At 37.6% G+C, this 17,659-nt stretch overlaps 1 protein-coding gene across 1 annotated transcript in view; it reads right to left on the reverse strand.

The window, feature by feature from the left end:
• Positions 1–10,323: 10,323 nt before the first annotated feature.
• The window catches only part of LOC112967010 (multidrug resistance protein 1-like), a 39,920-nt gene continuing 32,584 nt past the window's right edge, over positions 10,324–17,659 (reverse strand). Inside the window, exons 23-27 of the mRNA XM_026067688.1 lie at positions 17,019–17,175; positions 16,361–16,558; positions 13,872–14,078; positions 11,978–12,124; positions 10,324–10,550 (exon numbers count right to left, since the gene is read on the reverse strand). Coding sequence (XP_025923473.1) covers positions 10,344–10,550; positions 11,978–12,124; positions 13,872–14,078; positions 16,361–16,558; positions 17,019–17,175 — 916 coding nt within the window. The 3' untranslated portion in view covers positions 10,324–10,343. The remainder of the gene's footprint in view (positions 10,551–11,977; positions 12,125–13,871; positions 14,079–16,360; positions 16,559–17,018; positions 17,176–17,659) is intronic.

A 17,659-nucleotide genomic window follows, 5' to 3' on the forward strand; every position in this document is an offset into this window, starting at 1 on the left:
CACGAGGGCTGATCTTAATCCGTTTTCACCTGTTTTGGAAGGTTATTCAGCAATCAATAGGCCTAGTTTGAATAGGGCTGTGCAGTGAGGTTGGACTTCGCTCATTCTACGTAAAACTCTAATGAGGAAAAGCTTTCAATAACTGGTGCATGCCAGCCTTTTGCAGTGCCCCTGGAGCCGGCTAGGTCTGTGAGGGAGTATGTGCACACTCTGCCTCCAAAAAGGGAATGTTCAGCAATGAATGGTTTTGAGCAGCCTGTTTGATCATTGTCACTCTTGAAGGCATGTCAGAAAGCCACCTCTTAACTCCTCCCAAAGTCTCTTTCTGTTAATGTTTTAATCATTCCTTGCAAGGTTCAGGAATAATCAGGATGACTGTGAAATAGCACCATTTTTGGAGCAGACCACCACACTGGGCAGTGAACCCACTATAAGCTCTTCAATGGAAGGCATTCTTGTTATCATTGTTCAGCCATCCATGATCAAATCAAATGGGAGACAATGCACTCCCTTCTGGGTATCTTGTGCCCAGAAGACGGACTTCATTTGCAGAAAATCATATGCTTTCCGCAGTGAAAATTGTTAGTAAAGACTATCTAGCTCTAATACTATGAGAGGCGACAATTAATACATTTAAGTCTTATAATAGGATTTAAACTAGGTTGTACTTTATCTCTTGAGTTAGCTCATCTCAGAGTTTTAGGGATAGTCTCATTTATATCTGGAGAGTCAGTGCTGCCTTTTGAGAGTTTGATAGCATTGATTGAGAAGGGAGGGAAAGCGTAAAAAAATCATTAAACCAAAAAATTCGAACAGTCAAAATGATGCTTGGCAATGTGAGAGTTATTAGCAACTCAGAAAAACTTGGTGTTTTACCTTCATGCTGAGTTCTCAGGGTCTCATCCTCACAGAACTGAGGTGGCAGCAGGAGGAGGCAGCAGAGGGGAAGGGAAGAGCTGCTTGCTGCAGCCTCCTCTCTCATCAAGAGAGGCTGGAGAGGAGAGAGAAGCAACCATGGCAGTCCCCAAGCATCTATGCAGATGCAGTACACTGTTCAGCTTTCTATGGCTGCATGTAAAAAACTACTTGCAATTCCTAACACAAAAGTTTGCCAGTTCCTATCTTGCACAGGGTAAAGACATGGTGTGCCGTCAAAACAATATTGTTAGAAGTGATAGCATGTGGTAAATATGGCAAAGCACCCTTCTCTTTCCTTGGGGGGACACAATTCATGACTGATTTCCTGTCTCAGGCTGCCAGCCCAAACTGGGGATGAAAGCAGTCCCAAACCCTGGCTGCAGCATTCCTGTGACTCGTGAAGCCTCTGAACCCAAAAGGACTCATCAGAGCTGTGCAGGATTTCCACAGGGGGAAGCATGCAGCTGCAGGGAGTCTCAGGAGCGGTGCTGAGCTGCTACTGCTGCTCCCAGAGCTGACTGCGGGAGGGTATTTGGGAAGCTTCATGCCTCTCGAGATGTGGAGGACAATGGGTAGGGCATCGTTAACATCCACAGTGTTACTGTATATGAAGGCATTGCCATCAGAGTATACACCATATATTCATGGAGAGGAAAGGGGCCACATGGCGGATCCCTGGTACAGAAGTCTAACATTAGCATGGCATGTCATATGCCTGCCTCATGTGGCCTGAGCTAGGCATTCATACTCTGCAAGGGCTGGGTGGATAAATTTCATATTATTGCTACATAGAAGATTTCTCCCACAGCTCAGAGCCCTGGAGGGGACAGTGTTTAAAAGTACAGCAACCCTTATGCTCAGTCTGGTGATACACATCACCTCTCCACAATGCTGAGCCCAATACTGTAATTCCACCAGAAGCATCACGCGCCCTCCTGCACACGCTCTACAGGCATGTAGAGATGTATCTCAGCAGCACTCTTACCTGGGCTGGAATGAGGTGCGCATGGGGATTGCCAAAGTCAGCTGTGGCAGGGAGCAGCCTAAAGGAGTATCCCCTGATGTGTCATTGCAGGGGTCTTCTGCAACATCCATGGGCAGGGCCCTGGAGCAGCACTGAAGGGTGCACTCTCCTCTCCAAATTCTCCAACATAGGACCCAGGGCGCAGATGTCTAAACATGCTGCTGGCTCACTGGTGCACTCCCGCACAAAGATCTCTTCAAGCTCTCTGTAGTAGGTGCGCGATTGCTGTGCCTCCTCCAAAGTGCCATTGCTGCCCTGGGTCTTCAAGAACACCCTCTTCGTTAGCTTGAATCTTTTGTGATTTGACTCACCAGTCATCTGCAAGCAAGTGGCATGTGCAGCCTCCAGCTGCTGACAGTGGTTTATCCCACCACTGGAGGAACTCATGGCCCTTTCATGGCATGGATTCACAAGAAAAGTCATTTCCTTATGGTCCCAGATTGTTCCTGTCTAGATTTCCAGAGAAGTGGAAGGGAAACAGTCAACATGGTAGAAGCAGGTAGATGAAGTAGAAAATGAAAAAAAATCTCCAAATAATAAATAAATAGAGCAGATAATAATAAAAGAAATAATAAAGCAGTCAGTGGGTATGTGTGGGGTGGCAATAGAAGATGGGCAGGGAAAGAAAAGAAAGGCTTTCAAAGCAGGGTAGGTATGGATGGATAAAGAAAGAGTAGCAGGGTATCAGGTGAGGATTGGCTGTCCACGGCAAACAGGACAAGCTGGGTCTGCAGGAGCACCCAGAGGAAGCTTCATTAGTGCTCCACTTCTCAGAAATGCCAACTCTGGTATTGCTTCTGAGGCAATTATTTACCTCATAAACTGATAAAAATTTCTTCTACAGCAGGGAGCTGAAAGTTTTAAGTTGTGTAGTTATATTAAATTTTTGAGCATACTTCCAGAACAGGTTTTCCTTGATGATACTCTTGAATATACTCACCAGATATTCACCCGGGAAGCAGTCTCTTCCCACAAACAGATTTTTTCTCTGTGTACAATAATAACCCATCTCTCTGTATCCTCATTGCAACCAGCTTTACTAATCATAAAATTAAATTCTTTTAGGCCATTATTTTAATTTTAGGTGATATAAAAATGCATTATACATCTATTTTAAAGTTTGTGCTATATTAAATTGAGCCATACATTGAATTTCCTGTCCATAATGGCAAAATCAAGCTATTGTATAATGTYTTTATCTTCTATTAGCAGGAAATACTAAATTCAGCTAGTATGAAATACTGACATCAATAGTAAAATGCCTGTTGTCTTGCAGGTGAAAAGTTTCACTTTAACATAACTGTAGCATTTTAATACCCGATGTTGTAAATTTCTATTTCTGTTCTTTAAAAATTGTAGGCCATGTGAAAGTCAATATAAAATGATAGCAGTGTTGATGGTAATACCTCTTAAAGAAATTGGTCAGGAAAACGGCACCCAAACAGTGTATCTAGAATCAAATTACCCAGACTAAGGAAACTATTGTAAAGTATCAGAGGCCAAGATTCATGTTTTGTTTATTTGGCATTTCTGACTCAACTTCTGTAGTGAAGGGACTATCAAAGAAACAGGCTAAGTCCTGGTACTTGAAGATATTTGTACATTGTAAGGCTGTTTAGGTTTCCACTATGTCAGCAATAGAAGCACAGTGTCTATAGGCCTTTAATACTCTGGCCTAAAAGATTTATCCAGTACTGAAAAGGAAGTTTATGGCAGAACACTGATGACTGTACATAAGGTACCCAAAAAATTTTGCCACAAAAACCTTCTTGCTCTTGTAACACTCAGAAATATATTTAATGTATAGCAAGACTTTTCTTTAACCTTTTGCTTTATATTTATATATTTTATGATAAATAAGATTAAATTAGAATGAAAGAATTAAAAGAAAGGCCTTCAATTTGAATATAAAATAAACATTACTTACCATCATTGATTGCTTCCAGTAGGACTGCTTAACATAGTTACAAGCTGACAAGAGCAGTTAATATCTACTGCCTTTGCTTAAAATGATCTCAGATCTTAAGAACTCTGACGTTAATAAACATGGTAGCAATGCTGTCAGGACTATGAACTGATACTATTCCTTTGGGCAGAAAAGAGAGTGGGGATCTTGGAGAATAACCAAAAGGTCAAAAGAATATTGCTCTTCTGGTTAGACAGGAGAAAACATATGTATTAAGAGTTGAACAAGACATCTGTGAAGAAGAAAAGAAAAAGAAATTTCTAAAAGAAAATGTAGATTAGCTTAGCTATTGTCTGAGCAAATGAGGCCATCATGCGGCAAATTAAAGACATGACCACAGAGAGAAAAATCATTGATTAATTGTTTCGGTGATATCAGGAACATAGACACCCACCATCATGAACACAAAGGAAACTGGTGTGAAAGTTCAGACACAGAAATTCCTCTTACCTTTTGATTTTTTCATGAGGAATTTTGGAGAAGTTTTAGAGGATCTTTTGCAATTCTTTATCAATGAAAGATTCTTAGATGCAAAGCACATATATTTTTTCTAACTTGTTATTTAAAGTATCATAGATAATAACAGAAGAATGAGACTTAGAAAGTATAACCATGTCTTCAAAGGAATGATTTCAAATGCCTTCAAATGAGAACCAAGTGAATAACTAAGTTTTTGATGATTTATTGAACTCCTCAGGAAACTGCAGGAAATGAAATTATAAACATCTGCAAAACTACTGTTGTATGCTTTATCAAAGCTACCTATAACAAGCTGAACCTTGAAATATTAGTGTCCTGAACTATAATTCTCAAATTAGCATGTATGAAAAGTAATGTCTGAGTTGTTTCTGATTTAGCAGATATGTTAGTAACTGTCATCTTTAATACTCATCCGCTTTACATTGAAGAATAGACAGGGACACGAAGATAAATCTTCTGTAGAGCTACCTACAGAAATTCTTGAGAAAAGTTTACTGTATTTGGATTAGGAGTTTCTATACTGAATTTAGTTTCTGAAAGAAGAATCAATCATAGTTCCATAGTTCTTTTTTTCTATCAGCCCTTCAGTATATGTGCATACATTTTGTTTCTTTCTTTGTTTTTTGAACAACATTGTTGTGATTTATAGTTTTAGGGACTATGAAATAGATGCATGTCAATGAATGACTGAAAAGTTTGTACCAGCACACATTGATCAATCCAACACAAAAGTTATAAAGTGTGATATATACACAAGTGAAAGTTAGAAGAAACTAATATTGGAGAAAGCCAAGAATGCCTAAGAAGAAAAAAAGCATGAAGCTGATGTTGATCAAATTACCCTGCTAGGGCCCCAGGAGTAAATAGAGTGGATTATGCTGACCTGTTAGATCTCAAACCTGCAGTAGCTTATTATTTCTCTGTTCTGCACTGCCTCTTTTTATATATTGCTGTACGTAAAGCTGATTTAGTTAAATCCATTTGTAAATTAGGCGGGAACTGGAAACTACTGTGTCTGCATCCCTTCTCTCTCAACACTGCTTCATTTTAACGTTTTACTTATCCTGAACCTATTTTTTTTCCTAGATTCCACATTAATCGAGTTAATCACTTACCCTTCTTTCGCAAGTCATATTTGTGCGAAACAAGACACAAGTCATATGGAAATAAGACTATTCCTCTTAGATGACATAAGGATCATGGTATTTTATCTTAGAACAATTGTTTGCTAGTCAAACAATTTGTTAATGTATTTTTCTCCTTTACTAAGCAAATGAATGATGATATAATTTCTGCCCAGGGACTCTTAAAGTGAATCTATAAAGACCCAGATTATATAGTTATATATGGAGACACAGTCTTTACCTTTAATTATTTAAAAAGCCTTCAAATATTTGGGCATTTTAAAATAGCCCCAAACAATTCCTATTATTTCCCTAAAAATGTCTCTGTATTTGGTGAATGTGAAGCAGCAGCCAGTGTTTCCAGATCTACCTTTATGATAGATGTAGTGCAGGTTCTAAGATGCTTATTTTGGTACAATAGTCATTCAAGGTGTGACTCATTTTCTCTAATCTAAGATATTGATGCAGTAGATAATTGTGCTAATCATGCTTGTGTCCTTTTACGAAGAGAAACACTTTTAGGTTGTTGTTAATGTGGCCTGCTAGTGACCAGTACTTTAGAATGGGATGAACTGTGCCCTAGATTTTATTGGTCAGACCTTTGTTAACCATTAAGGGAAGCTTGCTTAGAGCAATGAGCTTAGACGTGAATGTTCACTGTCAGATGCAGTCTAACTCTAGCCCTGTACAGCAATGGGATTAGAATACTGATGTGTTTAGTTAACAAAGTACAGCTAGAATAGAACAAACACAGCAATAAACATTCAAAGGAAAAAGCAAGTGGACTTACCTTACATTGACAGGGGTTGCTAAAGCTAGTTGTCCTTCTGTGTTCTGCTACTTTCCTTCCTGTTCTCTGCTTCTGAGGTACATACAGTCCATGGCATTCACAGTAAAGAAGGATTCACTTTCTGCTTTCTGTTCACTGCATTAAAATAAGTAGAATAAAATATACCATCCTGTTTTAGAAATAGAGAATGGATGCATGACTAAAATACATTGTTCTGGATAATTTATCTAGAAGAAAGACTGGGTACTTGCCAATAACAGTTATTTAGACTGTTTATAGGTACATGTATGATTTGGGTATTCCTGCACAAGAATTACTAGTTGGAGTGTTCTAACCCCTTGCAGTACTCTTAGGTAGTGTACCCTGTTTCTCCCATCCTGCAAGTTGTCTTCCTCTTTCCTTTCAGTGACCAAGCCTACAAGGTAAACTGGATTTTGAAGGAGAGGAATAAGAGGAAGAGTTATGAGTGTACCTATTATCAATACATCTTGAGGAAGAGCAGTTACAGACAGAAAACACATCTTCTTCAAATGATTGTCTATACGTCTATTCATACTGTGAATGATTACAAGCGATATCCAATGGCAAATGTTTGGAGGAGTTCTGCAGCATCACTATTTCTTCCAGGCAGAAATGCTACCAGGAAGGCTGTTTCCATAGACAGATATAGTAGCAAGAAAGTGACAACAGGTTCAAGGAGTTTAGTCGTAAGGAAGGAGAGTTAGTTCCCTTAATGCTAGATTGACTGGGGGCCCACATCAGTGTGGAAGGCTGTTGAATATCTGCTGACATGTAGGATAGTTAGGGAAGATCTTTGAGGGCATGCCTAAAGAAGGGACTAGTTGCAATCCAAAAATTATTTACAGTCTTATTTTGAAGCTGAGATGGTACACAGTCTATGCCACTGACAAGAGAAAATCCTTCAGAATCTTTAATGAGAGGGAGAAGCCTGGAGATTATTTGTCCTTCTGCTCTATCGCAGAAAATGATAGAAGGGCTTAGCAGCAAAGTTTTGGTTGCATAAGCAACAGCAAATTACCCTTACAGGGTTAAGTATGCTGGAGAATGCTGGGAAGTAAGAGACCATAATATTCAACATCCTGATAAGAATTTGCAGTAGGAAAGCCTTCTATACCTAAGAAATTTTTTCTTCCAAAAGCTCTCCTTTGATGATTTGTTGTTTCAGCAGGAGGGTTATTGGTCTGTTGAACTTGAATGCTTCTTGCTTCTTCTTTCCAACAATCAATGGCACATGCTTGGAAAGTGTTTATGATTGCTAAGATGATGCCAATGCTGACATCTCGCTATAGTTCTGTTCAAAAGATAATGGGGAAGAATGCAGAGAAAGTTGATGCAGGGAATGTGTGAAAAAATCCTTTTAGATTACCTGCCTCTAGAAAGGTATGTTATGTAGGTGACTGCAGTTCCTGAAGGCTCTCTGAAGAAAGACAAGACAGAGAAAAAGGGCATTTCATTTCAGAATAAGACAACATATTTTGCCAGTGCTTAAGGTTATTATGGTCAAACGCTAGTACTGGCTAYGCTAAGAAGGAGCACTCATTGCTCAGACAAGTATCTTAAGATGTCATAGGGTATCAAAAGSTCTCAGAGGCTAACTGAAAAGACAGAGCCAGCAAGTTAGATCTCTTATGCCTTGTAGGATAATAGTCCTTAAAGCAGAAATGTCCTAAGTCACTCGACCTTTCCTTTGGGTCAAGCATTATAACATCAAGGACTGATTATAGAATACAGTGCATGTTTTTTGGAAGTGGGTCACTGTCCTTATGGCTCTGTGACTAAAAAATGCATGGATGGGGCATTTGGTGACAACATAATAGTAGTGGTTGTGGTCTTCTGAAAAGCTGTGATCTTCTGTGGTGAAAGCCATGGTGCAATTATTACAGCCTTCTATGGTGCATTTGAAAACAAAGATCCATTTTCCTTAAAGAAAAAGTGCTTACTTTCATTACAGCCCCTTTCAACCAGAAGTGAGCTGTTCAGTAATTCTTATGCAAAGTTTCAGGTAAATCTTGATGAAAGGGAAATACTTTTTTAAGAAATGAGGAAGAGGAGGATAGGGAAAAAATAGGTTGTTCTGAAAAGTTTCTATATTTGATATTAATTTCTGAGGTAGATTTTAAACTATATGGTGAAAATGTTGAAAAATGATTCTTGAATATCTGTGTTCAGACATTTACAGTGCTTGTCTGATTTTCAGGGAGAGCTACCAGACTGTCTGGTAAATCAAGCACCTTTGAAACTAATTCATGTTGGGGAAACAATCCAATCATTACTAATCCAATCATTAGAAATTCTATCATTAAAAATTAAAAAACAATCTAAAAATAAAATCCATTAGACCAAAAATCAACCTAAATATTTTCTCAGTTGTTAATTTACAATGTAATAATGTTATAGGAATATCTATTCCCATCTTGCAATTGCACGTATAACTTATATTATGGTTCAGACTAAGAGTCTTAGTCATGGACAAGAACCCTGTGTGTCAGATAACATATAGATAGTAAACAAAGAAGTTCAATACTGCAATGGTTTTCCAGTGTAAGACAGGAACAGAAGAAAACAGATAAGGGATTCAAGAGGAATACAATGAGGCAGTGTCAATCAGCATTCTGGAGAGTATTGTAAGAACAGAGATCAGCCTGACTATCAGCACCTGAATTTGTGTGTGTGCGCACGTACATGTGTCTGTATATATAAATACATATATATACACACCCCTACATGTGGACAGATACATAAAATGTATATATCTCAGGAATCAGAAATTGCTGTGACAGAAGTGTGGAAGACTGATAAATCAGGCAAGTTTTAAACTTTAAAACAAGACTTTACTGTATTAATATTCATTAACAATACACGTTGTTAATGGTTAGTTCTTAATCATTATTAATCACTATTACTACATATTCAAGGCAGTTAGTTCTTAACAATCATATCCTAAATTAGCAATGAATATACAGTACCACAGAGCTGATGCCATGTAGTTAGCATTGGTGGTTACAGTCCTTGATCAGTCCCAGTCTTTTAGGGTCTTAGTCATCAAAGTGATCAGGGTCAAGAGCACTTCAGTGAGGGAAGCTGGAACTGAAATAGGTGTCCTCTCCAGCTCCTCCAGCCCTCAGTTTGAGATCTCCTCCTTTTATAAGATACTTCACTCTTTAAAGAGTTCGTAGCCCTTGGCCTCTGCCCCATAATCTTTGGGATGCTGGGGGGTACACTTTCCCAGGCTGCAGCATGTGCCTTGTCCTTCTGATCAGTTGAGTTTTTTCTAATCTGCTGCTTCTTTTCCATGTCATACTAAAGCAGTCTTTTCCCAGGTCCCAAGGCTGCACTTCTTCAATGACAAGTAACTGATCATCAGTGAGGTGTTCACAGTTATGGGACTCTTTTTTCAACCTGTGTCCATATTTTTGAGACTTCTGCTATTATCCCAGTCTAAAACTCCACATCATAACAAGAACCTCTGGCATCAAGCTGCAGCTGACCTGCAAGTTGTTGYACAAGCTGATAACAAGCCTAGTAGGTCACGACCGGGGTCTTGCATAGTTTGCATAAGACACCATAAGGATAAGGCCTGAGGCTTGTTCTTAGCAATGGCAGTACTATTTTTACTGAGCCATGAGGTACCAAGTGCTAAGGTACTAAGGCACTATACAGATAGATAGATAGATAATTTGCAATATGTATGTTTACATATTGTTTACCAGATATGCCAAATTAGCATGCTTTTGTTAGCATTTAAGGCAAGCTAATATTAAATTCTACTTAGTGTGCTTCTACTATTATGGGTGCAATAGATCCCTGCTTTTGCTACAAAATAAAGTGGTTTGAATAATGAACTAGCACTGGATAATGAATGAGGCACTGGTACATATTTACTTAGTATTTCCTGCTTTCATAGGATTTATAAAAGGCCTTTGTTTTGCAGGAAAAACAAAAGTATCAAGGCTGACTACTAATACTATGTAGTATTGAAATAATTACAGTGACACTTCATAGATAAGTACTGCCTTTAATTTACATGTTGCATGACCCAGACTGAACATTGACCAGAGAATAGTAGATGCCTTTTTCAGCTAAGAGCTGTTGATGAGTCCCTTGTTCTACAATCTTGCCATTCTGGACCACGGCAATCTTGTCAGCGTTCTGGATGGTGGACAGGCGGTGGGCTATCACAATGCAGGTACGACCTTCTCTGGCTTTATCCAGGGCTTCCTGGACAACCTGTTCAATGAACAAATCAAAAGGTGAATAAAAAGTATAATGCCCTGGAATTATTTCTGGCAGTTTGTAATGCCAAATACCTCAACTGCCATCTCCTAAGTAAATTGTAATATAGCAATGAGAGAAGGGGAATATCTCTGGCTTTAGCTTCCAGTTTTAGATTTAGCCTGTGTAGGCAAGGAGCAAAAACTGTTATAGCAGATAATGGCATGAGAGCTAAGAGGAGGAGATGGAGCCAGGATCTTTACTGAGATGCATGGTGAGAGAACAGGAGAAAATGGTCATAAATTGGAACAGGGGAGGTTCTGATGGGATGTAAGAAAAAATTTCACTGGAAGGATAATTAAGCATTGGAACAGGGACCAAGAGAGCTTGTGGAATCTCCTTGGAGGTTTTCAAGGACTTGACTGGACAAAATCCTAAGCAACCTGGTCCGGATGCAGTGTTAACCCTTGTTTGAGCAGGAAGTTTGACTARAGAGCTTCAGACATCCCTTCCGTGATTGGTTAATCACATATCAGAGTTAAGTCAATTGTCTTGAGCCAGCTACTAGCATACCAGTTCTATTGATTTCATAGCAAGTCTCGTGAATGATGCTTTTCTTAAAGCTATCTCTGGCAGAAAAATATTAATGAGAATCTCAGCTTTCTTTTCTTTATTCCTTATTTTATTCTGTATTAATAAACACAAGATATGAAATACTTGTACCTAAATGGCACATAATTAAGAAAGCAGAATTGTGAAATGTATTTAATGACATTTTCCCCCCAAATCTTAGTCAAGATCAAGACCTAGTCCATATGTTTTCAGCTTTTCAGATTAAAGCTGTTATTACATTTCCCCCCCCCCCCAAATAAGTGCATTTGTAGTGTCCGTGTTGATTTTCTACAGCCAAATTGTGCTTCTGTTATACCAAGATTTCAGCTTTGGGCTTAAACAAAGAAATATGTAGCAATACATTCTAGCAATTTTTTCCCTGAAGGTTTGCATGTCAGCCACAAACAAATAGAGCTGGAAAGMAATGTGAGAAAAAAGTACAGTTATCAAAAGCAAGACTTGACTATTTCCCAGAAAAAAAGTTAGCTGTCAGTTCTGACAGCATCCTCATACTCTTCAGTTTCTAAAATTTGTCCCTCCTGATTCAATTCTGATAGCACTTTTCCAATTGAAGCCTGAAGAATTCCAAGCATAGAAATACCTTCTTCATTGCTACTTCAATCTGCCTACTGCCATATGAAGAGAATGATATGCTCTTTTGGGAAGGAGGAGTATGTCCTTCATATTTGTTTATTAATAGCATAATATATAATTTGCATAAAATATGCATATTTCAGCATTGGGCTTTAATCTGTGAGACTGAATGTAATAATCACAATATAAACAAACATGGTTTTAGATCCCAGACTCCTGGCTCACAAGGAAGTTACCTTTTCACTTTCTGTATCTAAGGCAGATGTAGCTTCATCCAGTAGCAGAATTTGGGGCTGACGTACAAGAGCTCGGGCAATAGCAACACGTTGTTTCTGACCACCAGAGAGCTGGGTTCCCTTGTCTCCTACACAGGTATTATATTTCTAGAAAAAATATATTTAGTTCAGAAGATGAATGCAAATACATCAGTCCTGGAGTGGATTTAAGCATATTGACTCTAGCACTAGTGATCCATAAACTGAATATTCCATGCAAATAGCTCTCTGAAAATAGATGTCCAGAATTCCTAGCAGTTACAAACCCATAAATCTTTCTAAGAGACTTCTTTGTAGTATCAAGTGTTTCATAACTCTCAATGCCCTTCCCCAAGCAACAACTCCTGTAAGGTTGGAAAGCAACGTTATTCTCATTCAGGAGATGGGATACTGAGGCATAGTACAAGTCTATGACAACACTGGGGATCAAACACTGACCTTAAATTCTACAAATGAGCTTCCTAATCAATTATTCTAACCCACATTTGTTCATCATGAAGAAAAAATAGCAACTTATAAGATGCATCAGTTCTGGGCCATATACTTTTATATATATATGTGTGTGTGTGTGTGTGTGTGTGTGTGTGTGTATGTATATAATATATATACTTTATTTCTATTATACACACACACACAGAGTATATATAGAGTATATGATGCTAAATATATATATATACACACATAAATACACACACCTATGCATGCATCTGTGTGTGTGTATATTATTAGAGCTTGGGGCAATTAGGTGTTAATTTAGGTACCTCAGTTAAGTGGTATCAGTTAGGCCTCTGGACAAACTCATATGTAGGTCACAGTAATCTGTGACTTACTATATATTTTGTTCCAGAAAGCATGTAAGTTTTATGAGACATCATTATATATCACAATATTCTTTACACAGTTTTGAAAACAGCAGATCTCTTGATAACAGACATTAGAAACTAAATGAGGTCTGCAAAAAATCTTGGACCTTCACCTCTGGATTTTTCAGGAAACACAAAAAAGCAGCTAGACAGCCTAAAGTTAAGCTGCATGTAAGCAACATGCAATTAAGCTGGCAAACTCCTTCCTTCAGTTTGTTGTGGATATCACAAGCTGACATAGGTTAAAAATTGATCTGTCAAACTCACAGAAGAAAAGTCAGTCCAGAACTGTTAAACAATAAAACATGATTTCTTTCTTAGGAAGTTCCTGAGTCACAAATTATGCAAAGTTAGAAGAGGATTTAGGCAAAATGTGATTAAATCTTTAGTCTTTTTGTATACTTTTCTATAGACACGTCCTGTTGGTCTCCATCTGGGATAAGATTCTGTGCAAAGCAGACCTTTGATCTGACTCAGGAATTTCATTCTTACATTATATTGCATTGTTCAGATATATATGAAAGACTTGGTCATTTCTGAATCACAGAAATTTCAATTCTTACTAAGTATAGCTGGAAGAAATGCCTATGATCAATCTGATTTGCATAAGAATCTTTGTTAATCTAGCTGAATCCTCATCATCTTCTACACGTCTGAGATAAATAGGAGCTGACAAAAGAAATTTCTAACTCTCCTAAAAAAACAAAAACCAAGACACACACACACACACACACACACGCACACTTCCAACACTCAGTGAGTTGTATGTAATTTGTTTTTCTTCTCTGATACCATAAATGTTCTGCTCTCTGCATGCCAATGGAGTCTCCCAGAAAAAAAATAAAGCATACAAACACAATAAAAAAAGGAAGACTTTAAAAACTAACTCTTCCAGGTCTATTTACATCTTAGGGATTCAAAAATGGCACAAATTTTCCCCGCCACAGTAGGTCACCCCCAGTTTTGAGTAGGAAAGAAAAGATATAACTTACATTTGGTAGAGATTCAATGAAGGAATGAATATTGGCTTTTTTTGCTGCACTAACAATTTCCTCATGTGGTACCTCCCGACTGTTATCTCCATAAGCAATGTTCTCAGCAATAGTGCAGTCAAACAGGACTGGTTCTTGTGAGACAATACCGATCTGAGATCTAAGCCACTGGATATTTAGTGTCTTTGCATTTTTGTCATCAAACAGCTGAGAAACCAAACATTTTAAATTTGAGTCATATAGATATATCTGTCTTTGAGACTTACTGCAAATTCATACCAGAAGTTGTGCAATTGCAGTTCTTTCTGTAGAGATTCCAGTTTGAATACCACATAATCCCTTCCCCTCCTTCTCCTCAAAGTTCCAAATGTTCTAATGATTATGATATAAAAGCAAGAATAGTCACTTCCACTTCCTTAGGTCTTTTCTTTGCTTCAAGCTTTCATAAGGATTTTGAAGACAGTAGAAGATAGGATAATGCAGAGGCTATTTCACAGAACTTTACCCAAAGTTTTTTTTTCCATAAAAGAAGGAATTTAAAGAACTTTCATTTATTTAAATGTTTTTTACATATATATTCCCACTGAAAGAACAGACTGGCATTAGTATTCCATTAAAATAAAAGAAGATTGGGTTAATTCATTCATACACTTCTGAACCAAGCACCAATCATAAATATAATTGTGATGTAATGTCTAATGACAGACAAATTTACTTCTGGATTCTCTAAGATGTCACTTGCAACCAACTTTCTATACTGATAACTGTCACATTTCTGCTAAATTTGGCTACTGAGCTGTCATCCTTGCCTATTAGATAAATGACAATAGACTTTTTTTCCCCCTCAATACATCAGTGTCATAAATATACCATTCATATCAATCTGGATGCAAATAAACCAGGAGATTAAGAGGGTTGCTGCACCTCCATAAGAATCACACAGTGCAGTGTTAAGGCTCCATGTCACGCAATATGACTAGCGGTGTAATTGAAGAACTTCCCCATTCACAGCATGGCTACATCCATGTGATTGATCTACCAATACTGTAGTTTGTGCTAAGGCAGCCTACTTAGTCTATAGTATTCTTTTTCAAAGGAAGAAGATCATAATGAACATGATCTAAATTCCACTGAAATTAGTGGCAGCATTTCTACATCCGTAGATATGAGAAGGAAAAAGCTAGAAAGCAGAAGTTGCTTTCAACTACCTGATACGTATTTGCCATCCCTTTTCCTTAGAATTCCAATGCATTTGCAGGCCGCTAAGGTCTGCTTCCTGTTCCACATCTGATGTGAAAATCATTGATGAAGCTAGAACATTATTAAAACATTTGCATTTTGGATCCATCATATCAGAAAGCACAACTTTTTGGCATGGTCACACTCTTTACCAGACTAGCACAACACTAGTCTCACTGTGGTGAACAGTAGTGCTTTTGAGCGTACACTTGTATCACCCAGTTCACAGTGCCACAGAACATGTGAACTGGTCTGCTGCTTCTGTGGTTTCTATGCTAGTGACTTGTGCTTTTCCTTCCCTTCAGTAAACCATTGTTGGTTATTTGTGGCTGCAAGCTCAGAAACACTGGCCATGAAGCTGCACTTAGTTAAGCATACTTTTTGGAGCAACTATGCTTCCTCTTTCTACACACATCAGTTTTCCATACTGGAGGTGTATGCGCATTTCTGCTCTCAGACACATCTTGCCCATCACACCTAGGTCTTATTTTACTAATGCTGTCACTTTGCTTTACCTTTTGTGAGCATCTCTGCAGAGACAAGTTCTGAAAACCTTCTAACTCTGACCTCCATCAAAGTCCCTCCAAAATACAGGGGTTCTTTTTCAAATAAAATCTCTGAACCCATTAACGTTGAAGAGAAAATGGCAGTAAGCAATACCATTATGTAAAGAAAAGTATTGCAATGTTGATGAATAAATTCAGTAGTGCAGGAAACTCTAGCCATGTTTTAAATCTAAATTATTAAAAGCAATTACATAGCATCTATCACTTTGCTAACTGGGTAGATCTGAAAGACACAACTAAAAATGAAGATAAAAATGATATTCTTCAATATTCTTCATTGCTTAAAGAGCATAGATAGCAAATTCTACTACTACAATATACAGACATAGGTGTGCATATTTAATAACTTTAGAAAAGCTTCTAATATTAAAACATCAGGAAGTTTGCTCTGTATTCAATGCAGTCTTTCCACTGTCATTATTAGGCTGTAGATCAGGCACATTTTCACCACACGGATTTTGTTTCATTAATTCAAAACCATGTGAGAAATCAAGACTCTTTTTATTGTTTCACTTCACTATATTTATATAAGGAACCCTGAAAATCAACTGGTTGTCGTTAATATTAAAAATACTTAAAAAAAAACCAGAACAGAAATATCTATCATACTTCTTCACACCAAATAAAACCAAATAAATATATTCTTATTTAACATGCAGACATATTCTTACAAAAAACGCTTACCATTTCTCCATCAAGTGGATCATAAAATCTCTCAAGCAGCTGAACAACAGTGCTCTTTCCACAGCCACTGCTACCAACAAGAGCCAGAGTTTGTCCCTTTTCTACTTTTAGATTCAAACCTTGGAGAACTTTGACCTCAGGTCGGTTTGGGTAGTTAAACATCACATCTTTGATCGCTATGTTTCCCCCAAATCTTTCCTATAATTGAAATAGTATTATTTAAATAGTTTCTTAAGACAATTGGACAGATGACAAATGATTCACATAGAACTGCAGAAGTCTCTTTTTATCTATTGAAATCAATAGTTTTGCATTTGCTGGAATGTTGTCTTTAACTCCACAAATCTTTGTGAAACCAAAAAAAATTAAATTACAGCACTGAAATATTTTGAAGATGCTCAAAATTTTGCTAGCTGAACTCCAAACAAGCTTTTACTTATGACCAGACCTTCAAAACAAATAAACCTTAAGACAGTGTGGACAACTGGTGAACTCATGATGGAGTATTTGGTTCTTGTTGTAATTTGGATAGTGCCAAGAATACATTGAGGTAAGCAACTAATGTGAGAGAGAGGGAAAACCAGCAGTTTGAAGTAAGTAACAAATGTTATGTCCATATTGTCAATAGATAAAATTGCCCATAACAGTGCTTACTTACAGGCTTCAGTCCTTCCTCACTGTAACTATCTATGGAGGGTACCGTTTCAAACAGCATGAACAGATGGGCTGCTGATATCTTGGCTTTGGCATAGTCTGGAGCAAAAGAGCTGCTTTGTCCTAAAGCCATTGCACCAAATACAACAGCTGAAAACACTCTATAAAAGAAACCAGAAAAGAAGAAAGAAAAAAAAAATCAGTAAATAGACAACGAGAAAAGGACAATGGAAACAGGGCTGCATTCAACAATAAAGTAGTAGTAAAGTAGTAACCACATATTATTGCTTTAATTGTTTATTTCATTCCAGAACTAAATTTTATCCACTTTTAATGAAGTGAGATAAATAAGATTCCATTCAAAATTCAATGTTTTCATTACTTATTGATACTAATATCTTTTATTATTAATACTGATTAACTGTAACAAATCTCAAATGGAGCTAGGAAGACAGTGGTTCATGGATGGCCTGGGAGTTTGTGATCCATTTTTTAAGTCATTACTGAAAAGAAAAACAAAAACTCACCCTGTAGCAAGGTGACAATAAAGGTTTAATTTGCTATCACAGCTCTACTGAAAAATTCTCAAGGGCTTGCAACACCAAAAACAAAAACCCAACAAAAACCCAACACAGAAAAAATAAA

Source organism: Apteryx rowi, unplaced genomic scaffold, assembly GCF_003343035.1.
Source record: "Apteryx rowi isolate R43461 unplaced genomic scaffold, aptRow1 scaffold_260, whole genome shotgun sequence".
Lineage (NCBI taxonomy): Eukaryota > Metazoa > Chordata > Aves > Apterygiformes > Apterygidae > Apteryx > Apteryx rowi.